Here is a 26698-nt window from a genome sequence, read left to right as displayed (position 1 = left end):
GGCTTTCAGCTGTAAAGTAGGCTGTACTTATTATGGGGACCAGAATTTTAACCATGAGAAGAGTGTACGGAAGAGCTAACATAAAGAATTCTGGTAATATGATTGGTTAAATTAAAATAGATATAGCCTCTGAACAAAACACTACTTCAGTGTATACTTTAAATTGTGTGTCTGGGTATAAAGTAAGGCTATGAAAATCAAACATTTTTTATTTTATGCTGATTAGACACATCTAAGGGTTTAAGTCTAGGTTTTATTCAATCCATCCCAATAAACCCTGTTAAATACAGGAACTCCTGGATGTTAAAAGATGCCCATCATGTTATGTTCTACACATTTTAACGCTATATCCATCCATCCATCTTTACCATCACTTTATCCTCCACATTAGGGCAAGTGCCCATATGTAAGAATGTGGCCAAATACGGTTACTACACTCAAATTCAAAATACCGAGGTCTTTTAGGTTTTGTTTTCTCCACCATTGTAGCTCAGACGTAACTGGCAACCCGTGGTTGCTCGGCAGCTGAGACTCTACTGACTGCAATGATTGGTAGACTGCGGTAGGTGGCGCCACATGCCAAAAACATGATTTGCAGTCTGCAAAAAGATTTTTATAATGTGCATACTGTTGTTGTTGGTGAGTTCAGTATGTTATATGAACATTATTCCTGAGTCTCTGTGACAAATTAACAGATTTTGCGGCCAGTTGCTTTAGTTTTATTACATAATGCACCTTTAACGGTATATGTCGATCACAATTATTTTGACATTTGAATGACAATGATATGTTTTGTAGGAATGGATATTGCACTTTTCCCCTAGATCCAATGTCCTGATATATCAGGAGTGCTTGGGCCAATAACCGATATTATACCGATATACATATATGTTTTTCCCTCCCTTCCCAAAAATAGCAGTGTCAAGGCACCGGCCAAGATGTCAAGGAGGTAGCGCCCTATAGGTTTCGGGCACTTCTCCTTCACTTGCTGTTTGTTTACATTCGCGAAGCCATCAACATGGCCGCCAAGTCCCAGAATGCAATGCGGTGCCCAAGCCCTATTAAGCCTACTAGTCATATCAGCAGATCTTGGTGTATTTGCCGATATCCAATAATACACCTTAAAAAACAATACCGCTGATACCGATATCGTGCTGATAATATTGTGCATCCCTAATGTTTGTTTACTTCAACATTACATGGAAATCTGGACGTTAGCCATGAAAGTTTTGCCAATGTTTTTGGCACGCACAAAACTCTGTAGTTTGGGAAATTGTGGACAAAAGAACACGTCTGACGTGTTTATCTAGCATTGGGCTCAAAAGTCAATAATACTCCTTTTCTTAGCACACATGAGTCCGTGTATGTAGTCAAAGTACTTTAGCTGCTGTAGCTGCTTTAGCTCTTAGCAATAGCTCCTTTGAGAGGGGCGGGGACACAGCTCGCGCTGCTCCTCCAACCATTTTGAGCCAATAAAACTACGTGTAGTCACGTGACTCCAGTTGACCAATGACAAGCCGTACATTATCCTCTTTGCCGCACCCAAATAGGACGATGGCGGATGGGCGGAGCCACCACACAGCGACGAGCAACTGAGACAAACCCGCTCTGGAGCAGGGTCGGGTAAAAATAAAAACAGTGAAAACCACCGTCCACGTTTCATCGAGCAGAGTTTATATTCTACCGCATCTACAAAGAGAGGGTAAGTTGCGAAACAGTGTGCGTGTTCTGCTTGTCAGAGTCGGTGTTTGTCCGTTTCAATATGGCTTATCGCTGTGTGTTTTCTCCGTAGAGTGGTGTGGTGAGTGCCCTGTTTTGCTAATGTAGTGCCTGTGCTGCGGGGGTGTTTGTCGAAAGAGGTGTTTTTCAACCGGCAAAAGCAACATTTCAGTGTTTTAAAATGGATCCTTGATCATTTCACGTTCGCATGCACGATGTCCCCTGTAGAGAGGAAAAACACCTCCAGAGCTACGCACAGTTTGTTTTGTACCCGGGTGTGTCTCTCCTGCTTCCAGTGTCGTTAGCCCGCTGCTCCAGCACTCAGGCCCGTGTATGTGTTGTATTGTTTTGCTGGTGCTGCAGCCACGGAATGTATGAGTTACTATAGTTTTATTAATGTTCCTGCACAGGCTAGTGCGCTGTTTGTGGTGTGGGCTGGTGTTGAAGCAGGGAAATCTGCTCTGTATTCCGTGAAGTGATGGAGTCATTTCCTGTACGAGGTCAGACACAAGCTGCATCAGTAAGAGAAGGATCTGGCTGTGATTATTTTCGATATTATCACTATTGTGAACATATGAAATACAATTTAAATACATGCAACTGGTACCTACTTTTAGAGAATAAAACAAATGTTCCAGATCGTTAAAGCGTGCAGAAAGATCATAAATCCGACATGGTCAGACATTGACCTGACTGCAATAAACGCAAATTGATGAATACAACAACCCGGATGTGATGTGTGACTTGTTGGATGTGATCCGGGAACGTACTGTATGTTTTCTAACATGCTTAGGGCCTGTGCACACAAGAACAAGTTTAGGAAAAAATAAACCACTTTGGTTGACAAACAATGATGTCATAGTCCCACCTCTCTCTTGCTCTCACATTCGCTGTCACCATCACCATTGTAATCATCTTGTGCTTGGAGGTCGTTTGGTCTTGGCTCTATGATCACTTGGTCCCCACCATAGTTCCTCTGGCTTGGTTCATTCTGTTTCTGTGTCTGCCTATATTGTCATGCATATTTTTTTTTTTTTTTTTCTTATTTGATGGAATAAAGTTTTATTTTTTAAATGTCTGTACACCTTGTGCATGCTTCTACATCTTCTCTATTTTGGGTGTATTTCTGTAGCAGCGTTACAGCATAAGGTCCTGGCATATGTACTAGCATAAAGTCCTGGCATATGTACTGCAGCGTTTAGAGTCATTTTGGGGAGTTATGTGACAGTGAAACTATTTTTTTAAGGCCAAAAAAGAAAAAGGTTGTGTAGGGAAAGTTGTGTTTCTGTGTGGATTAGGTGACAAAGATGGCATTGAAGGGAAGGAGAATGTATTTAAGTCTGTGGTTTTACTTCTTTACTGTGTCTTGTTGATTGACTGACAGTTTTCAGGCACTCAACCACTTAAGAAACCCTGACGGTGTTGCCGTGTTTGCCTATGTATATTGCGCTGTTAAGTCCTTTCCTATTGATACAGTATGTGGATTAGCAAATTTAAACCACCAAACTATGTATGTGTTTGTAATAACTTGATGGTCACTCCCTAGATTTGGAAATTCTGTTAGAGTGAGTAAAACTCTCAAAGGAGGCAGTCTTGCTCGTGTCAGCAGGGCCCTATTATTGCCACCCTTGTCACACACACTTCACTACTACACACATGCATAAACTGAATCTAGATACAGAGCTCTGTATTTGTTTTACTCCCACTCCCCACACCCACACCCTTGACTGCAGTGCAGCTGAAAATGTGTTCCTCATTTCAAGTCCTTTCTCGATTTCACTCTTTTTTCCCTTCCTCACCATATGTCATCACTTAGCAGAGCTTCAGAAGTTTTTTTTTTTTTTTTTTTAAATATAAACTAAAGGTGGAAGTGAGGGTGCATTCACACTTCACAGGTCGTCAAGGGTCATGTCATGCTTGTGTCAAATATGAAGCCAAATGGATACACGAGCCAGAGTGTGAGTGCAGGGAGACTGTACAGCACGGGGTGTGTTGTTTCAGATGGCTATCTTCCACCATTCTATCCTGTATGCGACAGCCAGATAAACCTCTGGCCACAGACTGTACTTGTACACTGACAAAACACAGCGGCTTGTCTGACAGATAGCACGATTCAATGAAATTCATTACATTTTCACATATGAAAACGTCACAAATGAACAACATCTATGCTTGCTAGTTACCATCTGGCACACAGATACCATACATGGGGCAGCGCTAAATTGACACCAAAAGCATTCCAACTAGTCATAGTAGTTAGAGCCTCTAACACACACACACATGCACATACACACTCTAAAGAGCAGTTGCTTGTGGATTCTTTATCCTGAGTAATGACAGGCATCCAGCTCTGAGATATAAAAGGCCCTGTCTGAGTGCTATTTAATGACGGCTCAATGCCTGAAACACCAACTGCACACACACACACACATACAGAGATTGTTAAAGACCAGCAACTCTTTTTTGAGTCCATCTTAATTTTTTACACGCAAATCAATCTTTTCATTAGCAGTTTCTTGATTGGCACATTATTGGAAAGGACTAAATGGATCTTTATTGAAGAGCTTATACTGAAAAGTTGGCTTGAATGCAAAGCTTCACAAAAGTCTGATGCTTTCTGTTTTTGACATTGTGCTCATTGCTACGTCTGTGGAGAATGAAAACATATGTGTCTGGTGTCATTGAAAGTGCAAGTCCTAATTTTGAGTCTGTCATCTGGAGGAAACCCTGCCCTCGCTTATTACAACAATAATTCTTGTTCATTTTCCTTTTAGGATATATCCAATGTGCATTCCTTTGTTGGCTCCGTTCACCCATGATGGCAATCCTGGTGATCTGATCACAGATAAAACTCAGACATTTATTATAGCAAATGGTCAAATTTGTGTGCGATTACCCTAGTTAGTTTTCTGGATGTGCTCCAATAAAGTGATTGATATACCAACAACTAGCCACAAGCTAAACTGCTAACCACCTAATATCAACAAAGTGAGGGGAGGCAAAACACCCCCGAGCACAGCAAAGGCAGACACATTTAATTTGATAAATCAATTCCCCACTAGTGCTTGTATACTGGGACAAGGGCAGTGGTCCAGTTGAAAAGCATAGTTGAGCAACAACCATAGCTTGGTTGAACTGTGTGTTGTGTTGCACTGATGGTTAAAAACAGCACTTCTGAGCTTTACAAATGGAAATGGTGTATGCATTATTTGCATTGTGTGATTTTATCACAAGTGGTCAGTTTACATGTGTGGAGACTTGTTTCAAAGTGTGAACTGACACACTCGCAGCTGTCCACCGTTGATCGCCCAGCAGCAGACTAGGCTAATCAATTCGCAGATGGAGGCAATAGTCAGTCAGTGTCACTGCTTTGGATTTAATTGCACTCAACTGACAGTGTTGACTACTGGATTTAAGATAACACACTGTACTATTGGCACCATCAGTCAAACCAGATGTGAACCATAGCATCACACACCTTTGATTATTGCTGTTCTGATGCACATTGATAACAGCGTTCATACAATACCACATCTCCTGTTCCTATTTTTCTGAATATTGACATGCTTTGAAACATTAGTTGAAGCTTCAAGACACACACTGGTGAATTTGATTTAAAATGTTACATCTGCTACATTCACACTGTGCTCAAACACTCTTTGACTTTGGATGGGCACAAATTGAGACCTTTATAAATGATCATGTAGTTGCCCTGGCTGATTCTCCTCAGTTACATGTTTAGCAAATGCAAAGTGCTGTCATTAAAAAGCAGAATAATACAGAGACTTACTCAGGGTGAGATACTTCATGTGATGCTCCCCTTGTGCTGTTGTTTTTGGTGAAGCCAGTTGTTTCTTGCCAAGTTGTGAGTCCTATGAGCACATAATAGGTGACAATTTCCCTTTGACCCTTTGAAATGTCAATTTCCTGTGGTGTTTCCCACTAAAGGATGTGTCATGTACTGTAAAATACATGGATGTGATCCTGGATTCATCATCAACATTTCCAGGCGCAACAGTTACCATGTAACCTTTGCAGAGTGGTTCATAATTCGCAGCTCCACTGTTACACTCATGGGAGACGCATTACTTTCCAATACAGGTTATCTAATAAACAAGGTTATGAAAGCAAGGGTAAATCCTTCTTTCTATCACTCCAAAACATGGTCAAGTGGAACGGCTGGGGACTTTCTGGTTGTCCCTATTTGCCCTAAAATTTTATGACATTAATTTACTGATACTAATAGATAGCTGCTTCTTATGCATGGTAAGACTAGTAAACGGATCAACTCCCGTAGTTAGGGATACAGCTTTCCTTGCATGCCTCTCATAATCCATGTGTCATTGGCTTAGGTTGGGTATTAGTTAGTTAGTTTATTTATTGTTCAATTTCCAGTTTTACATGCTCAATGCTCAGTTGTCTAGAAATGCATGAGCACATTGGACCCATTCAGAGTCACAGAGATCTTTGAATCCAGTGTAAAACAAGTAACACTACAGTTTGAAGATGTGCATCTTGTGACATTGACAGGCTTGCAGCGTGATGATGGCCTACAGCTGTTATTACATAATCTTTGTCGAGGCTTCCCTGCATCACCATGACAACACGTTTGGTTTCTATAGCAATCACACTTCTGAACAGGAGATGCGCAGGCTAGCTGAGCCCCTGCACCTACACGTCTGATAAGAGGAGTGAGGCAGGGGGAGCATGTGGTTGTGAGTCAGCAGAGAAAGCTCTGTGCAGCCACAACCATTGTTATTGCTACGTTATCCTTAAGAAACACACAGCTGTGTAAACGATGCACTTGAGTGGTGCCTATTGCACAGCTGGACTGATTCTTGTAACATCTGTGGTGGTGAGGCAGCTTGCAACAGGAAATGAATTCACTGAAACAGTACCTTTAGATGACCTTATACATTAACCGATTGTGTTTGTAATATACACCCTGTATTTTCTAGAATTGAGAATTGAGATGCCATGACACGATATTGTCACCATATTGCGATATGTATGAGTATTTGCAAACTCAAACAGCTCGAGTGAGCACTTGGCACCATCTAGTGGACTGAAACGTTAACGTTACTTGATTTTTTATTTAATGCTAATCCACAATAAGTTAAACGTTTATTTTCTAGCATCAGCTAAAATTCAGGAGTCATTCATTTAAAATGAGACGATTTCTATCTCAGAACATTTAAACATGGTATAAGAGGCTGTAAGCTGTAACGGTTGGATCTGATTTTGTGAAATATCTCACAGTAATAATGAGAGCAGACGGGAACAGAGAGAGGGTCTGTGTGCTCTCAGTGTGATACTGGATGCTTTAGGTTTGGTGTACAGTTGCTATGGCAGTTTTGGCTGAACATTTGTATTGATGCAGGCTAATGGGCTCTGCATCAGTTTCAGCTGGATCAGCTCTTTATTAGCCCCGCGCATGGTTGCACTGCACACTCACATTTATCCATGGTCGTCATGTCAGTCCACTGGTGTCTTGCAGAGTCGGAGCTGGAGTGTCTGTGTTGTGACTGACAGGTGGAGGCTCTTTTCCTCACATAGATCCAGTCAGATGGACATGGATCTATATGAAGTCTGTCTTTCTCTTCTTTGGGGCTCTAGCTCTTTCCCTGTTGTCAGTTAACTTGTTTGGTACCACTGTTTAATGAAAAGTGTCATGATTTTTTTTGTTTTATCTAAAAAATAGCAGAGATGCTCAATGCTCATTATTGTATTGAAATTAATTTTTTTGCCTAACCTATCCAAAATTGATTTTTGATATGTTTCGTCCCATATCGGACAGATAACCCCATTACATTAAAAATACAATTCTTGTGTATCAACTTTGGTAATTGAATCAAGTAATAAGTTCTGTTATATATACCACAAAGAAGAACTTATTATTCCATTAAACCTCTAAAAGTAACTTGAATAACACTTGCTTCTGATATTATACAGCTCAATGGTGAATAGCGACAATCCAGTTTTTATTTTCCTTTCCTTTGCCCAGCCCAGACTGTTTTAGCAGAGTGCTGTTGTGATTACAGGAAACACATTGTGGAAGATAATGTCAAACCTCTCTGGGCTGGGAAGAGCAGTCACATGACCATGTCATAAATAGTTTCATTTCATTCTGATGGTTGGGCAATTGAAAGACATTTGAGGGGACGTGTAGAGGCAGCGACTAAACCACTATTGCCTCATCCCACAGACGTTTTGTTTTGATTAGTGTTAACAGTTAAGATGTGTGAGGAAAAAAGTGGTAAATGTTTAGAAATGTACCCCAAAGTCAAAATGTATAATTCACCTGAGAGCAGGGAAACCAGGAAATCTGTGTATTCGTTGTCAATAAAGATGCATTTTCCCTTTCCCTGTGCAGGAGTCCATCCAGGATGAACGGCGATTCAGGAGCCGGGGTTGTGACGGCCCCCCCTCCCACCACAGCCCCCCACAAGGAGCGGTACTTTGACCGAGTGGATGAAAGCAGTCCAGAGTACCAGAGGGAGAGGAACATGGCGCCTGACCTTAGGCAGGACTTTAACATGATGGAGCAGAGAAAGAGGGTCTCAATGATTCTACAAAGCCCGGTCAGTGGAACCCGGGAAAACGCTCTCTATATATAAATAGCTATTAACATAGCTTCCATTGCCAAAAGTTGGTCTTCTCTGTGCTGTTTTTTTCACCTCTGCTTCACCTGGTTGTGCAGACAAAAAACAAAACGACTTGCCAGAATTAGAAAATACCATCATGACCACAACAGAGCTCAGTGGCAATGTTGCAGTTGTTGTATCTTCTATTTTTATCCGTCGTGTTGACTAAGTTGCAAGTTTTTATGGCGCAGTTGAATGTTAAGTAAGCACAGCCATATCTTGAGTTTTCACATGTGAATAGGCTCCTTTCAGTGTAAAGACAGTATACCTGTCAGTGACACATTATGGCTCCAGTTTATTCTCCATCAACAGTGTCCTAGAATAACCAGGACAGAGACATGTGCTGTGTAAAGGCCTATTGTATGTGTGAAAAGCACTGCTGTGTTTAAACCCCCCACAAAATTGGCAGTGAATGGTACTATTTCTGCTATTTTTTTCACACATTTAAAATGCTGCCAGTATTAATGACCGTTATTAAGTACACATCAAACAATCCTTCTTTGTGTATCATTGTTTTCCTTTCTGTTTCGGGTAATCTTGACCCATATGTGCCCCTTACATTTTTTGTGTGGCTGTGTTTCTGACTGACAGGCGTTCTGTGAAGAGCTGGAGACAATGATCCAGGATCAGCTGAAGAAGGGGAAGACGCCCACAAGCCTGTTGGCCCTGCAGCAGATCGCAGACTTCATGACCACCAGCATGCCTTCCATGTATCCCGCTGCACCACAAGGAGGCATGGCAGCACTCAACATGAGTAAGCACAAAAGAGAGAATAAGTGTGTGTGACTTTCTGACCTCGGGCCATCTATGTTCATGCTCAAGTAATGCAGCGCGTGACTCATGAGTCTCTGGACGAAGAGTCCTGTCTGATTTCAACTACTTGTTTTTATCCCCAAGTGGGATGTTTTTTTTCCTCCTGTTTTCCTCCTGTAGTGAGAGCTGTTCATTAGCATCATCAGTATAATAGTGTGGCGAGATGTGAACACCATCTGTTTATTTCATCTTCTCCTCTCAGGTTTGGGCATGGTGACTCCTGTGAATGATCTGCGAGGCTCCGACTCCATCTCCTACGACAAAGGAGAGAAGCTGCTTCGCTGCAAGCTGGCTGCGTTTTATCGGCTTGCTGACTTGTTTGGCTGGTCCGAGCTCATCTACAACCACCTCACTGTGAGATTCTTAAAAATACAACATGCCATGCCAACATAATGAAAGTGTTAAGTCGCAACTCTGAATTATAAGTAATGACACTGGCTGTTGTAGTGATTATTGTTTAAATATTTGAGCCTGTTTCCATGTAACAATGTAATCAAGCATGACTTCCACTTTGTCTGTAGGTGAGGCTGAATTCAGACAAAGAACATTTCCTTCTTGTTCCTTTTGGTCTCCTCTTCAGTGAAGTCACTGCCTCCAGTCTGGTGAGAATATGTGCCGATTTCCACGTGTTTTCCCTTGTTTTCTGTGAATGAAAGCATTCTTTCTCTTCAGATTAGTACACCTCTTTTGTAATTATACACGACTGTTCAAAAGTTTGAGGTCACTTAGAAATGTCCTTATTTTTGAAGGAACAGCACTTTTTTTCAACAAATATAACATTAAATGAATCAGAAATACACTCTATACATTGTTAATGTGGTAAACGACTATTCTAGCTGCAAACGTCTGGTTTTTAATGGAATATGTACATAGGTGTATAGAGGCCCATTTCCAGCAACCATCTCTCCAGTGTTCTAATGGTACATTGTGTTTGCTAATCGTGTTAAAAGGCTATTGGATGATTAGAAAACCCTTGAAAACCCCCAGTTATGTTAGCACAGCTGAAAACAGTTTTGCTGGTTCTTTGACAAAAGCAAATATTATTATTTTTAATAAAAATCATTTTTTTCTAATCTAGTCAATGTCCTGACTATATTTTCTATTCATTTTGCAACTCTTTTGACGAATAAAAGTGTGAGTTTTAATGGAAAACAAAAAAAATGGTATAGGTGAGACCCCAAACTTTTGAACGATTGTGTATGTTTTGACTAATGCTCTGTCATTGCCCCTCCTCTGTCCTCCAGGTGAAGGTAAACATTGAAGGTGAGATAGTGGATAGGGGCAGCACCAACCTGGGGGTCAACCAGGCTGGCTTCGTTCTCCACGCTGCCATTTATGCTGCGCGGCCTGATGTCAACTGTATAGTACATGTACACACATCTGCAGGTGCTGCGGTAAGGGACAGAGAGTTCATCTATACAATTCTATGTCATCCATACAAACAAAAACATTAAAACGTAATGACCCTGTGTTTTTGGACTTTGTTTTGCAGGTGTCTGCCATGAAATGCGGCCTGTTGCCCATTTCACCTGAGGCACTGTCTTTGGGTGAGCTTGCCTACCATGACTATCACGGCATCTTGGTGGATGATGACGAAACGGCAATTGTACAGAGAGATCTTGGGCCAAAAAGCAAGGTAATAGCTGCATGAATGTGTGAAAATGTAATTGGAATAAACCAGCACAAGTGTTTTGTGTGTGTGTGTGTGTGTGGTTGGTAATTTTTAAATAATTCCCTCTGTTGCAGGTGCTCATCCTGAGGAACCATGGGCTGGTTTCTGTCGGTGGAACGGTTGAGGAAGCTTTCTTTTACGTCCACAACTTGGTCACTGCCTGTGAGATCCAGGTAGGGACAACACTGAGCTCTCTAAATCTTGTCTAAGCAAGATTTAAATGCAGTGATTGCTTCATTTAAATGTAAATTGACTAGCCTTAATATTAAGGCATGACTAGGCCTTAATATATTTTGTACTTGTTAGTACTGTGTCTCTTTGTTTGATAGTATACCATACTGTGGATCCTGGTGTACTTTCATTTTGTGGCATATTGTCCCTGATTTCATTGTTGTCCATCTCCTGTCTTTCCACATCTTTATATGTTCACTTCCATCATTAATGTATGTGTATGTGTGTGTTATGTATGTCCTCACGTCAACATTATTTTCCCTCTGTTTTCTGCCTTTGTCTGTGCTTTCTCCGCCAGGTGCGAACACTGGCCAGCGCTGGAGGTCCTGATAATTTGGTGTTGCTGGACCCAGAGAGGTACAAGTCACGTCCGAAGGTCCCTGAACCAGTCGGTGACGGGTCCTCTACACACCCCAAGTGGCAAATCGGGGAGCAGGAGTTTGAAGCTCTCATGAGAATGCTCGATAACCTGGTAGGCACAAAGAAAAGAGGAAAAACTTCAAGCTTCTGCTAAAGAGTGTAGGGGCAGACTGAAATGAGGATTCAGTCTAGCACGCGGTCTTCAAAGACAGAAATTAGTGTAACGTTCACGTTTGGCGTCACTTGTGTCCCTATTTCCCTATTTTTTTAAGGAAAAGGCTCTTTTTTTCTATGAATATTGAAATTTCCAGCAACCATCTAATGGCGTTCTAATGGTACACTGTGTTTGCTAATCGCGTTAGAAGGCTATTGGATAATGATATCCGCGAGAAACGCGCGCGGATATTATGGAATCGGTCTTGCGCGTCCGCGTCGTCGTCCGTGTCCACGTCCGCAGATTTTAGCCATTAACGCAATAACTGGAAAGGCGTTTGAGATTAAATTTTCTTATTTTTTTTATGGGTCACATACCCCCTGTAGATGATCCCTATTGATTTTGAGCTGTCTACCATTATTATTAATTAGTTAATTAGTTAATTAGTTAATTAATTAATTAATGATATAAAAAACATATTTTCGCCTGTATCTTCCAAAGTATTTCAGGTATTGGCTTCAAATTTTGCATGGGCATCACATACCACCTGATAATTATCCCTATCTTTGTAGCTTTATTATTAATTAGCAAATTAATTAATTTATTATGCTAAATACACATTTTCGGCTTTATCTTCCAGACTGATGGAGATATTGCCTTCAAATGTTGTACAATGATTAATGTAACAACTATCTACAAGTACAATCATTATTACTTTGGCTATGATTGGTAATAGTTACATAATAAGTTAACTGGTTAACTTATTAGTGAACACAGAAAAAATTGTTAAGGCATTTTTTCAGGTGCGAGTGCAAATACTTTGGGTATATTGGAAAGTTGAGGATTGGACAAGTTCGCGTATATACCCCTTGCTGTCGCCCCCCGACAGCGTAGGCTAGTTGTCTCCAATGTCAGTCTACTTTAGTGGTGGTTCAAGATTGCAGCTTTCGTGAAGCAAGGCCCTTGCCTGAAGCACATATAAAAAGGCTTATCCTAAGGCTATGGAAACCAATAAGATTTTCTTTTTCTTATACAATCATACTGATGTGCTGTACAGTATATTCAGTTTCTGCCAACACTAACCACTTTCTAAACCCCCGTTTGTCTTATCTTCCAGGGCTATAGGACGGGCTATCCTTACCGCTGCCCGTCCTTGCGAGACAAAGGTAAAAAGTACAGTGATGCGGAGAATGCTCCCTCTGCCTACTCATATGGGGAGGACAGCGACTCAGGCGCTCGCTCCCCGCTGAAACACAGCTTCCAGCGCGGTCAGCGTGACAAGACCCGCTGGCTCAATGCCGGCAGCCGGTCTGATGAGCCCTGCGAGGATGGGCCTGACGGCAGCAGCCCCAAGTCGAAGCCTAAGGTGTGGACGAACATAACACACGATCACGTCAAACCCTTGCTGCAGTCTCTCTCGTCCGGTGTCTGCGTGCCAAGCTGTATAACCAACTGCTTGGTCTGTGCCTACCTTATTGTTCATAGTATAGATTTTACAGCTACCTTGTTGGTGGAAATGGGTAGGTGGACGGCATTCTGAGCTCCTGGGGAAAGTGAGGAGTTGAACTAAAAGTACAAAGCGGCAGTATTTGTCTTCAGACTGTCGTGTCTTGGTCCTGCTCACAAGCTAAAGATATAATAATAATAATAATAATAATAATAATAATGCATTATATTTAAGGCGCCTTTCAAGACACTCAAGGTCACACGTTTTAGTGTCAAACTCAAATTTTAAGTGTACTATTAACCCACCTTTCCAGTAACCTCTGCTCTTTCGCTTACCTTGTAGCATAGCTGTGAGTATTTGTTGACCCTCTTTACTCTTTTTTCCCCTCTGGTCTCCTAATGCTTCATGATGCCGGGCCAGCTGCTCACAGCATGCCCCACTGCATGTGTAGTAGTGAAATGCATTGTTGCTGTTGATGTTTTTCCCAGAGGAGCGAGCAGCAGGGGTGTGGCATGAGTAAGTGGGCAGGCGAATGTGGACAGGACAACGTAATGTTGCTGTACACACCAGGTTCTTGCTCACTCTGTAATACACACCCCTTAATTTGGTCTCTGCATCTTGATGTTGGCAAAGATTATTCCCCAGAAAGTCAGGAGAGTGGATGAAGGAAAAGGGAAATGTCAGTCAGATTTTAAGAGGAAAATCGATCAAAATCTTTTCAAAGTGAGGTTGCTGTTTGGGCTGCTCACAAACTGAATTCATTTCTTATGTAATAAATGAGGGAGGTGGCATTGTTTCCTGATTTAACTATCCACAATAATGCCAGATACATTAAAGACCCTTTGACAAATAACAAATCCTTGGCAGAAAGAGTTATGCAGCCTGCTTTTTAAATTTTATTTATACTTCAAAAACGGCTTCCACTTTTATATTTCAGCTTTTCTCTAGTTTCTGGTTTCAGTTTGAAAATGGTTTTGAATTTTTCAAGGCCTGCATGAGTGGATTTTGTTTGAAGAAAAAAAAAACAGAATGACCAAAAGCTTTGGAATATGACCTGACTCTATACTGATTATCTCCTGTTGGGAAAGTAGGAAATGTTGTGTTGTGAGACTCGATCTCAGTGAGTATATCGTGTTTACATGTTCATCTCATACTCAAACCGACCCAGCCCAGCTGCTTCCATCCAGAAACCCCTCCTCATCTAGCCTCTGGTTTGGCAGCTAACCAGTAAAGCTTTGAGTAAACACAAGAATGAAGTCATGAGCTTATGCTTTCCACTGCAAACTACATGCTAAGTTTATGAAGATTAAAACATGTTGCATGGGAGCTAAACATTTGATTTCTATCGTCATGCGCTGCTCATTCAGTCTGGTGCAAGAAATGGGTGAAGACTTTCTTCTTTTTTTTTTGTTGTTCCCTCCCTAAGTCATGCTGAGCATTACCAGGTTTATGAGAAGTAGATGGGATATTCTTTCCACATTAAGAGCATATTGAACAAGACATTAAATGGTTTCATCCTCTGCGGGACAGACACTCTCTTGACGTATATGATTGTAGCTTTGTGACAGCAGCTTTTCACGTTTCTGTCTCAGCGTGGACGAGTGTCCACGGGTGTGTCTTCTCTCTCATCTCTGTCGTCCTTGTTGTTGTGTATCAGCCTGGGAAATGACTTTGGTGATGCCAGCTCACCCCTCACTGCCACCCTCGCTTCGTAAGCCAGCCTCATCGTCTCACCCACCCAGCCATCCCTTACTCCCTCACCACCACTTCACCTCTTCCTCCCCGTACTGTTTCTCCCCCTTTTTCCTCATATTGTGATTTTTATTTTTATTTTCAGTTTCCAGTTCATTTCCTATGTGCTTGTCCTTTTTTAAATTCTTATAGCTTATCAATGATGATCGTTTTAACATCACCGACAGTGATCAGTTCGACCAAAGGGGCCTATATTTATCTGAAGGATGTTTAAAACATAATAATATTAAGACACATTTGATACCGTATTGTATATTTATAGTACATTTGACAAAAGACACGAAAATAGTAGCACAACAGAACTGCAGAGGGCTCTTAATATTTGGTGTAAAACTGCTTTTTAAATTTACAAACGTCTCCCTTATGTCTAATGTTGTCATAAAACATGCTGCACTACCCTTGCACAGAAACGTCCTAAAAGACACAAACGCTTCTTATGGTGTTTCTCCCCTGAAATGTCACTTACTTGCAGCTGCTTGTGCAGGCTTACCTCCAGAATTTTGTTGTGATTAAACCTTTTACAAAATAATTAATTGCTCGTATGTGTTTTAAAAGTGACTGAAACTTGTTTGCGATGCACATTAACACAGGCATTATCCTCTGCCTTAAGTGCTCTTAATGCATTTCTTTATTTTTATGAGAAAATTACTCCAAAGTTTATGGTAAACCCACACAGTTCTGTTCCATTCCTTGTGCCCTAACAAAAAAATGCTTCACTCTATTATTAGATTATGTAATGACGCAGACATTAATCCAATATCATGTGCTTAGGAAAAAGCTTTAGAGATGATGTTGTCTACTATGGATTTCCCCTCAGTGTTCCTCATCATCATTGGTTCTCATTTCTCCCATTCGGACGTTTTTTAACTGTCATCCAATTTTGTCCATTTCAGTTCAGCATGTGTTTGTATTGTGAAGCCTGCATAGTATTTATGTCTTTGTGCTTGGGTTTACATGCCAGTCAACGCATCTGGTTGTAGGTGTTTTTAACACGTTGTGTGGTGTTTACAGTGGTCAAAGGAAGATGGCCTCCGTCAGGCTGCCGTAGCCAATCAGTTCATCCCATTGAACACCAACCCAAAGGACGTCCTGGAAATGCGTAATAAGGTATTCCACCTTTCTTATAACCCATAAACGAGTTGGGTGCTGTACGTTATCCTCTCTTCACGACATGAAATGTTGTTGCTTTTAGATTCGGGAGCAGAACCTACAGGACATAAAGACAGCAGGGCCCCAGTCTCAGGTTCTGTGTGCTGGCACTGTCACGGAGCGCAGCTTTGTTCAGGTCAGTCTCTGATTAACACATAAACACTTCACCTCTGCAGCTGTCTGGACCTGGACCTGAATATGTGTCATACACAGATTTAATAATTGAAATGGCTTCTGTAAACCTCAAACAAAACTGTGATTATTCTGTCCAGGCCTGGAGACGTTACCCTTAAACCAAAACCTTGAACTGTGTGAATATTTTTCCGTGTGAAGTTTTCCTCAACGCTGAGCTGTAATGAAAGTTCTAACTTCAGAATGTTATGGATGTCAGTTGCGACACCAGTTTTGAAGGAGAAACTTCACCACGTGTCCTCCATGTTGTTTCCCAGAGCATGGAGTGACTTTGTAACTGTGACATTATTTTCTAACCGCAGAGACTTTCAATCTGGCAGGTGAGTAGCATGTAGGCGAGGTAACCTCACTCTGCTCTCCTGACCTGCCAGCTCCAGCCTCGGGTTGTCTCCATTTTCATACATGATTATTATTTTTTCTTTTACCCCTACTTTCTGTTCAGTAGCTCAGAATCATGGTCGTTACCTGTCTCAGCATTTGTAGGCATTTTTTGTCTTCTAAAATGTCCAACAAAACACCCATAACGGTCGAGAATGATGTCTTTTGGTCTGTGCATGGGCTCGTTGTCCTCTCTTAGACATTGAGAGGTTTAGCCTAAGTTCAGTTTGCATGGTTTATTTATCCTTCGCTGGATATCTCTGCTCCCCTTCTGCTAAATGGACACAAACCACATTAGAGGCAGAACAAATATCCACATTTAAACAGAGCTATTGATTGTACATTACTGTATGTTCTAGCAGTACCTGAAACTGACCCTGGTGTGTCAGTGGTAAGACCATAGGAGGCTTTATAATGCATGTGTCTGGCTGTTTCCTCCAACACTGCTCTGCTTTCAGTCCCCACATCATATTCCAGAACAATCTCTCTGCATGTGTCACCAGTGCTTGTGTCTGTTTGTAGTGAGTGTGTGCGTCTGTCTGTGTGTACACAGAGGTGGAAAGTAACTAAAGACGATATTTGATCAAGATTTATCTACTTTTGAAAACTTTACATATTGTAGATTTTCAAGTGTGCATTGCATGCTAAAATTTAACGATTTCAAGTGATAATAAAGATGTTTAGGTTTGAGTAGAGCGATATCTTTCCACCTTTTGTGCATGTGTGAAAAAGGTGGTACCCTGTGAGTGTGTGCACACACTCTCGCGCCTGCCTGACAGACTGCAAAATTTGACTGTGCTGGTGTTTTAAGAGCTGGGTTGTGCCTCCCTTCCACCCACCTCACTGGGTTTACTATTGCAGGACGCCCCTCTGTCTGACTGTACAGACACTATTGATGGCCTCGATGTGTCCGAGGGGTCCTATAGTCCTGCTAAATCAATTAGAAAGGTACTTAATGATCCAGTCACAAATACTTTTCATTCATACTTTACGTCATCCTTAAAGTCATTTCATAGCTTCAAAATAGGCTCTTGATGTCGGGGACTGTACAGATGTATTGCACAGTGAAGATAGTCATATAAAGCTGTTTATGTTTGTCTGGAGGTCAGACACACTTGGCTCCCAGGAGAGATTTTCACAATTGTTTAAAAATGTATCTTGAGTAGTGCTGGGCACGTTAACGGCGTCAACGTTAACGCACATTAACGCATGATGTGCTTCCATGACGACTGACTGGAAAACAACGCGCGTGACGTCATGTTTACGTGACTCACGATTGTTAAAATGAGTCTCTAAAGTAACGCAAAACTTTAAAAACAGAGGCACACATAAGCAGGACAAAGGTACGCTGGTTATTTGTAGCGCTGCTCTTTTCGTTTAATAAACAAGACTGCTCCAGGTCAACTGTAGGCACGCTAATGGCGCTAAAGGAGCTAACTGGTAAACGCCGTGTCATGTTAACATAGCGTCATGCACTTCTTTTTCAGGTCAGAAACACGCCATGTGTTAATGTGCACTAATGTTGCCGCCATTGTGTCCAGTACTAATCTTAAATTGAGGTCAGGTTTGAGATCCAGCTCAGGTCGGTTTAATCTTGAGTCACAAACCACACTGTTTTGTTTTGTTCATTCTACTGTTGGATTTTTTTTTCTTTCTTTTTTAAAATTTCAGTACTAATTTGTGCTTCTTATATTTTGAAATGACTTGACGTCTCGTGAAATGTTTGTGCTTATGTTGAGCTTATATTCATCTATGGCTTGTATTTCTGCTCATGCATCTAATCTTTATACAGTATGATCGCCCTATGTGAGATTATCTGTCATTTGACATACTGCAGCTAGATTTCACGATGTTGAGCTTTTTAAGTCAACATCTCATCTTTTCCCAACATTCTTCTGTTTGTCCTAAAGGGGGAGCTTGTGACCGCGTCCAAGGCCATCATTGAAAAGGAGTACCAGCCGAGGGTTATTGTAAGCAAGCAGGGTCCCAACCCTTTCACCAAGCTCACCGACCGGGAGCTGGAGGAATACCGCAAGGAGGTGGAGCAGAAACAGAAAGGATCTGAAGGTAAAGATGAGGAGAGGAGCAGAGATGGTTAAACAATCCAAAGGCACAGACTCCCACACGCTGCTCTGTTTTCATTTGGGATATCTTTATGTATGGAATACAACACATAGACACATAAAAACACACTTGTAAGCTCTTTTTATTGTCAACATTCCCTGTCAACATGGCAGATACTTAAACCTATGATCATGGATTGAGTTGTGGTGAAATTCCTTTGTTTTGATTATGATTGTACGCACTATTGGGACTTCATGTGGGTGGTTAATTCCATCCGTTTTGTCCCATGAGAAGAACGTTTAGATAATGAGGGTCTTAATACGTGTTTACGTAATCTTACGCAAGCTATAGGGGTCATTTGAGCGGCTTTAAAGGATGTTCTGGATAATTTTATGTTCATGTTCAAATGTTTTAAACAACAATAATATAGAACAGGTATTTTTATAATAAACATGGATTAAATTGGGAAAGAAATGAGACTTGAAAACTTGAAAAATGGCTACACTGTGATGTTATTATCTCTCCACACGCACACATATTCATGGATTCACAGTGCAGGGACAAGATGCTAGTAGGGAGGGATCCACCTCCGGCGTGACCTGTCCTGAAGCGCTTACGCTGCAGAGAGGTCGGTCCTCCGGCTCCACGCCACTACGATCTGCAGCTGACTCGCCCAGCTCACAGAAACTCCTGCCGACACCGGCCTCTGAGCAGAGTTCTTATTCAACGGGCGTCTCCAGCAGGGCAGAGCTGGCTCAGGATGACGCCGGCTCTGCGGGGACACTCGCCGATGACGTTTTTTCGACCACAGATGAAGTTTTTGTGGCTCCAGATTCTCCGCATAAGGAGTTCCACTGTGCCGTGCTGCGAGCCCTCAGCAAGGACACGTCAGTGGTAGAGGCAGCCACAGGTACAGCAGATGAAGTGGAGTCATGGCTTAACTTTGGCCTTCCGCTTCCCCTTCTCCCTGCTCAGCTCAGCCCTGGTCCATGTCAACATACCGCTACACTAGGAGTCTGGGCATCCCTGCCTGCTGTGTCCTTTTCCTTTTTCTTGGGGGTTTTGGAGTCTGCTGCAGTTTTTTTATGATGTGCAAGCACCCTTCAGTCTCTAAAGCCTCTGCTTGATTATCCCCTCCCTCCCATTCCCCTCTCTTTGATGTATTGTCCAAAGGTATCAGAGCTCTGGCAGATCTGATACCTTTCTGCAGTTTGATTGGACGAGTAGCTGAGAAGAGAGGATAAGCGGCGGAGCTCATTTGTGAGATTTTAAACCCACCCGTCTCTCTTCCAGGACACTCGGTCCTCGTGTCTAAAGAAATCACTTTTGCAGTGGAGTGTTGTGCTAACATTTGATGAAACTTAAGTCTGAGCTCAATCATCCAATCAGAGCATCCCATGTCTGGATATGAAAAATGGTGTCATCCTTCTCTTCCTCCTAACCTGTCCTTAAAAAAAACAAAACAAAAAAACAACCAAAAACAATATCTTTTGGTGTTCACTGTCCGTCTTTGTGCCTCTCACTGATTTTCATTAATACTAAAGGTCATTTTGGTTTGTTTGGGAGATTATAAGGTTGCTTTTAATGGGACTTGTTTGCAGTGTTCTCTGTCTTTTCTTCTTTTAAAATATGACGAATAATTGATAATTTACTTTCATTATTAATAAAAAAAACAAAACATTTATTTGTAGGGAGAAAAGATGGCTATATTCTAGATGATCCAGATTCATTCACTTCTTGATTTAATTTTTTTAATCTCACCTATTTCGTTGAGGCAATGATATTCTTAAAACTTTATTGATACTGATTTCATTTCAGACGCAGAGCAACTAGTAGAACCTGTGGAGGAGCCAAAAGGCCAGAAAGTCACCTCTACACCACCCAGCACCCCAGTCAGAGCAGAGGAAGAAGGTAGGATGGCCTGATACAGTCGGTTAAACTGGCCCGGCCCAGTTCCATCTGGTTCTGCATGGCTGGGTAGTTTTGAGTTTTTCTAGGATCTACACGGGGAAAATGCACAAACTGCTGCCTCCACATCTGCCTGTCTGTCTTGGGGTCTGTTGTTTTTTTGTGGTCTTTAAATAATACTACTACAGTTGCTGTGATGTGTCTTCTGTAATAAGAGGCCAAGAGGTTTTAAGGAATTAAATCAGGTTCATGTATTAGAAGAGATAGGCGACTGTAGGGGCAGATAATCCAAACAAAACCACTCTGTGGGCTTATTGTCAGGACAATTTGTCTGTTTATCTTAAACTTTAGTTGACCGACATTTGAGTCTATTTTTACTTTCTTTATTTTTATTTTCTCCCTCTTGGTCTTTATTACTATTGGATTACACCTATGTCAGCAATATCACCAATGATGATGATGATACTTGGATTGACCCTAAAAAACCAAGTGTGATTGGCATAATTAACCTTACTTTAAACGAGTGTGCAGACAGGGAAGGTATCATCAGCATGAGGGAGGGGGGGGGGATCAGTAGTTTTGATCTCAGGTGTAATCTAATATGCAAGGTGTTCTTATATAACATGTCTCTAAGTGTACAGTACCCCCTTTACCCATTCCCTCACATTTGCCATCTTTTTTTGGGGGTCTACTAAGAATGGTTCCCAACCATTCTTTTTTTTCTGGTGGTTTTATTTTTCTCTTCCATATTTGTTTTCTTTCTTTTTTTAATTTGAACTCAGTGCCTGTGGTTTGATCTGCATAGACATTTGTTTCTACTTGTGCTTTTTTTCTTCTTTGTGGCTGCGATTACAATCAGGAGATGGAAATACAAAAGAGTACCTGTTGCCATAGTAAGTACGTACAGTTCCACCTCCTTGCCACCAACCTCCCAGTTGCCCGTCACCCTCCTCCGCGCCTGTGTTTGAACATTTACCCTCTTTTTTTCCGTTGCATGACCTCAGTAGCTGAGCTGTTGTTTTTGTCCAAACTAATCCATTTGCTGGGGATTGTTTAATTGTTATAACTTTTATATAGCTTTTCTGAATTGGTCTGTGTTGACGGGGGGGTTTATTTCACAGCTCCTCCACCTCGCATCTCCTCTATTAGTCACGTGTCACCATTTCTACTCAAATAAAGTAACCATGGCAACTTGGCAAATAATTGCAAAAAAGCTGCAATACTGATTTTCCTCACAGCCTTTTTCTGAGGTGTGATAGAAGTCCTGTGTGTCCCATTTACCAAAATGGTACGGATGCGAAATGGAGGATGTTCCTGAAGTAAACCTCATGACCTGCCAGACCTTTTATGTTTCCTAACCTCTCTTTTCTTCCTTCCAACGACTCACGGTCGAAGTAACCAACCTCACATATGTTCATTCTTTCAATGTGATATGACTGTTCATGTTTTTGTCTCATGTAGAGAAAAAAATATCAGGTAATGTTCTGAAAACATTTTTGAATGTCGTTTGTCTTTCAGACGAGAATTTCACCAGGTACATTGGTACTTTTATTTTAGTGTGGCTTCTGACTGGCTTTGCTGGGGACTCACTGTTGGTTTAGCTTCACAGGGGATGAAGCCAAATAACGCTTGGCTTGCGTGGTGTTTATTCTCCATTTTGTCTGTGGTACATAATCGGGGCTCATTTCTATTGTCACGGATATGAGATGTAATAGGAGGACTGTTGCTGTGTGGTGTTCTCGGGGTTTCTGGAGCATGTGAGCAGAATAAAACTTGGAACGGAGCTTTCTTTTTGCACAGTGTGAGGCTGCAGCAGTGGGTTTAAAAATGCTGTGTTGGGCCACTGATCCCTGAAGGTCTGTAGACCTCAGAGTCTGGATCGGCACAAGCTCCTGTTGCTTCTCTAACTTGCTGTTTCTGCTGAGAATCTGTCTAAAGAACAAGTCACCATTTGAAACTATGCAATTAACAACCTGCAAAGGCTGAAAATACTTTTTTAATTGTTCTGCCAGTTAAAAAACTGCAATACATAAATGGTAAAAACAACCTTTAAATGCTCATGCTTGAGTACAGTATCCTATGTGGTACTGCTTCTTCTTCTTTTAATTATCAGTAAAGTGTGACTTTAAAATTTAAATTGCAAATCATAATTGCAATATATGTCTGTATATAAGTCCGTAATGTCTGCAGCCTGGCTCAAATATACAAAATCACTATGGTAAATAAAGCTGTTGCTAATAAAGCACTTTCAAGTTTTGCTTTGTATGTTTGGTTGAGTATAGGCTTCTAGTCCAAACTAATTTCAGTGATTTAGAGCTGTAGCAGCTTTGATTTCATGACTCATAATGTCCTCCCTGGACTTGTTATGCAACCTCACATGTGTGGCTTTTCTCATTTAATCAGAATCTCTGAAAAGATTGCAGTATATTGTTTTCTGTTGTAGACTTTTCTTGTTGTTTGTTTGTTTGTTTGTTTGTACACAGGGTGCAAATGAACCAGGGAACTGCACTCATTAAGATTTCCCTGTTTAAATGAAGGTAAAAGGAAAAAAATCCGTGGTGGAAGAATGAATCCTGATTGTAGAGAGCAAATTTTCATTATATATTGCTCGTTTTCTGTCTCAAAGGTAAGAGGCAAAGCTGATGAAGTTAGTTAGTCGTTGGTGTTGTGCACTGTAATAGAAATGATTTAACCGGCTGGTTTGGGAAAAGTACGACCTCAGATGTCATAGTGGCTTGTTTACTTCATTCTCATAGATGCTATCAGCAGAAATGGAGGCTTTAAAGTAGAGAATCGTGTGGATTTCACAGTTTATCCAGTGTCTGTATTGGCTTTGCTGATGTGAACGCTCAGCAGTGCTCATCCTTCACTTTCTCCCCTCGGATCAATAACTATCCTCATCTCCCCCTTCCCAACAGAGTCCTTCCCTGAACAGAGCTATAAGGATGAGAGCGACGCTGCCACCCTGAGACAGACCCTTCCAGATTTAACACCCGACGACCCCTTCGAAGCCCCAGCACTTCCTGTCGAAGACTCCGCCTCTGCCCCTGCCACTGCAGATGTAGTCGAGGGTGAGGAAGCCGCCGACGCTGGTGACCAGGACGGTGACGAGTCCCCGGGCAAATCACCCTCCAAGAAGAAAAAGAAGTTCCGCACCCCGTCCTTCCTAAAGAAAAACAAAAAAAAGACCGAGTCCTAGGTTGGAGAATTTTGGATTGGTCCTCAAGGCTGGCCTCCGGCTCGTTTCATTTCGCTTCTTATCCGCTATCATTGCACCCTTCGAGCAAGCCACAGTCACACACAGTTGCGCTTTTTTTTTTCAGTTTTTGATATCATTTTAGGCTTATTAACCTATTTTTCCTCCCTAGTGTGTGCCAATTGTGTATACAGTGCAAAAACGATTGCATAAAGGTTTTTTATTATTAATATTAGAGGCTTTTAGTTGTGAGTGATGCAGTCTGTCTTCAGCCTGGCCTTTCATGCATGTCTATTACCACAGGCCCACTGGCTTAATGTGAGGATTAAGGACTTAATCACCCTCTTTTTTTTAATTTTATTTCATTTATTTTTAACGGAGTATTACTAAACTGATGTAACCACTAGAATGTATTGGGATTGTATGAAAAGTGTCTTTTAAATACAGTGAACTCTGACAGATAAGCTTTTGTCCTTGTATTTAACTGGAGATTAAGTCAATTCTGACAGGACGACCAATTCCATTGTGTTAATTTTACCTGTGAAGCAGTGCAAACCACACCACGTAACATTAGCAGGCCAATGAGCAATACAGTACAGACACTCACAGTAGGTTTTTGTACTTGTGGAGTCGCACAGAGTTCATATTATCCTGTCCGAAATACAATATTTTGACCAGATCATCTGTATTCAAGCTTAATCTCATCCCACGGTTTGTTTTTAAACGTTTTTAAAACTCTAAAGAAGCCTTTCACCTACAATCAGTTGGCAAAGCCTTAACTTAACAGGCGTGCCGTGAAGTGCTTCAGGTTTTTAATGTAAAGTAGAAAACAAATCAGATTCATTTAAATCACACTTGCTGTACATTTTGCAAAACATGGGGATGATGGGCATGACTCGGCAACGTGGGAGTACAAGTGTAACGCACAGTACTCGCTGAGGTAGATTATGTAATTGCTATGAAGGAATGTATAAAAAAACAAACAGATTTTGATCTTATCTTTTCATTTATTGTAATTATTAGTTTTGTTTTGAATCTATCCTTTAATTTCTCCCATGTTTCTGTGAAAATCATAAAAAGGCAAATATGCTGTGTATTGTGTGAGAATACATTTGTCATTTTTTAAGTCTCTCACTCCCCCCCCCCCCCCCCAAAAAAAAGTAGATGGAGCCGTAACGTCTTGCTGTGAGAGGGCACCATTAACCACTGTCGTTTAGATCGTCATAGTCCATCGTAGAAGTAGATACAGACGAGGACTTAACAACAACAACGTCACTGTTGCAAAGCTGCATGACTAATCAAACTTCAGAACTGAACTTTTCTTTGTCACTGAACACCTGTGTGTGTCTTCCCAGTTCCAGTAAAGACACGGTGTACACTGGAGAAGACATTACATTATGTTTATTTTCCTCACTCGTGTGTAAACAATTGTTGGTGTTGCAGCGCTTGATGTTAAAGGGCATTAATACCAAGGCCACCCTCCCGTGCATTGCTTCCCTAACTTTTCTCCGTGCTGTTGTTGTGGATGATTTCGTCTAATTCACGATGAAGAAAAAGGCAAAATTGACGGGAAGCTTCGCCTTGTGTGAGATGTTTAAGTAACTCGGCCTTTGTTCGCTGCAGGAGGTTTTTACCTGCAGTGCTACATACAAGCTGAATGTCTAACTCCTGAAGGACTGCATGTATAAAGTGTATACTGTCCTTTACATGACTAACTATCCTTTTGATTTACATTTGTAGTTTAGCTTTTGGTGATCTGAGGATATTTTTCAACCATACTTTATTTTTCTTTTCAATATTCTGATTTTTTTTCCTCTGTCTCGGCTGCATCCACTTAAAATCACGGCATTATTCTGTTTACATACCTAAAACTTCCACCTCTCTTTTCCTCATGGTTCTGCCTCTTTTATAACCATGAATAAAAACACTATCTTTAAAATCACTTTTGTCTCCTAGTATTCATATGTACGTACAACTGATTGTGACCATGTTTATACACATAATTCATTTGTTATGTATAAATGCCAGACCTTTACCCATAGTTAAGTGTTTTATGTTTATAAAAATATTTAATTTGTATGTTCTGTTGTAGTGAATCTGTTATAAGAGTAATGTTTTACTTCTCTCAACATTCATTGACACAGGAGGATGATAGTGTTAGATTTTACAGGTATTTGATGGCGCTGGAAAAAGCACTCACTCTGGTTTCCATGAGCGACTGAACCAAATTTCACAGTAAACCACACACAGATTGTCATGATATTTCAATATAGAAATAAAATCATCTATTTTCAGAAGTCTGGGCAACACCTGGATCTCTCATCTGTATCAAATTATACCACAAACCATGACATAAGCCGAAGTGTATCCTCTAGCTTTAATATTATTTGTAAATGTTATGAACTCTAACCAGCTTGACATCTAGTGGCAGAGTGGATCATAAGTGGACTTGGCCTTTAGCTTCATGCATCTACAGAAAAACATTGATGACAACAAAATTAACTGCTGACATACATGTGACTGTTTTGGAATACAGAATTGGAAAACAGGCATTTTGATTTGTGTGGATGCAAAACACTTAAGGCACTAATTCCATTTTCTTTCACAATAAACAATCCACTTACTGAAATGAAAAAACAGGGAAGCGATGCGTAAATCGGTCATTGAGAGGCAGAAAAAGAGAAAAAAGCCACTATGATCTGACAGAGTGTTCGTGTACTGTATGTTAACAATTTTTATACTGTGAATCGTAATTATCCTCTTTGTGTGAGTAAATAATGATCATGTATTTAACTTTGAAACAGTAATCTGATTTTGGTTAGCCTTTTAAACTACTCCTTGCTGAAACATATTTATTCTGAATGATAAATATGTTTATATATATTAAAAAATGACCCCTCACAATTAAAAAACAAAACAAAAAAAACCTCAGTCACTTCCTCCTGCTGCTAGGACTAATTCTAATAATTGTATACTTGTTCCATTCTGGATCAAATGGTTAACATTATTTTTAGTGTCT

The 26698-nt window shown here is 41.0% G+C and overlaps 1 protein-coding gene across 8 annotated transcripts; it reads left to right on the top strand.

Moving 5' to 3' along the window:
* The first annotated feature begins 1584 nt into the window (after window positions 1-1584).
* On the top strand, window positions 1585-25607 carry add1 (adducin 1 (alpha)). Of its 8 annotated transcripts, XM_083890124.1 has the most exons (18): window positions 1585-1702; window positions 8093-8300; window positions 8955-9117; window positions 9379-9530; window positions 9698-9778; window positions 10421-10570; window positions 10669-10812; window positions 10923-11021; window positions 11378-11551; window positions 12711-12959; window positions 15804-15899; window positions 15985-16077; window positions 18422-18578; window positions 19129-19485; window positions 20394-20486; window positions 22002-22017; window positions 22967-23020; window positions 23402-23535. In XM_083890124.1, exons 2-17 carry the CDS (start codon window positions 8106-8108, stop codon window positions 23016-23018), a joined length of 2271 nt encoding a protein of 756 aa, XP_083746250.1. In that variant the 5' UTR covers window positions 1585-1702; window positions 8093-8105; the 3' UTR covers window positions 23019-23020; window positions 23402-23535. The 8 variants fall into 8 exon arrangements, with proteins under 8 accessions (XP_083746250.1, XP_083746251.1, XP_083746254.1 ...); XM_083890125.1 differs by lacking the exons at window positions 22002-22017; window positions 22967-23020 and adding an exon at window positions 21343-21376 and having other exon boundaries at window positions 23402-23537; XM_083890128.1 differs by lacking the exon at window positions 19129-19485.
* The last annotated feature ends 1091 nt before the right edge of the window (window positions 25608-26698 follow it).

The sequence above is a fragment of the Microchirus variegatus genome (genome assembly GCF_963457635.1).
Source record: "Microchirus variegatus genome assembly, chromosome: 1".
In the NCBI taxonomy this organism is placed as follows: domain Eukaryota; kingdom Metazoa; phylum Chordata; class Actinopteri; order Pleuronectiformes; family Soleidae; genus Microchirus; species Microchirus variegatus.
Note: the sequence above shows the minus strand (reverse complement) of the source record. Positions and strands in the feature narration are given on the sequence as shown.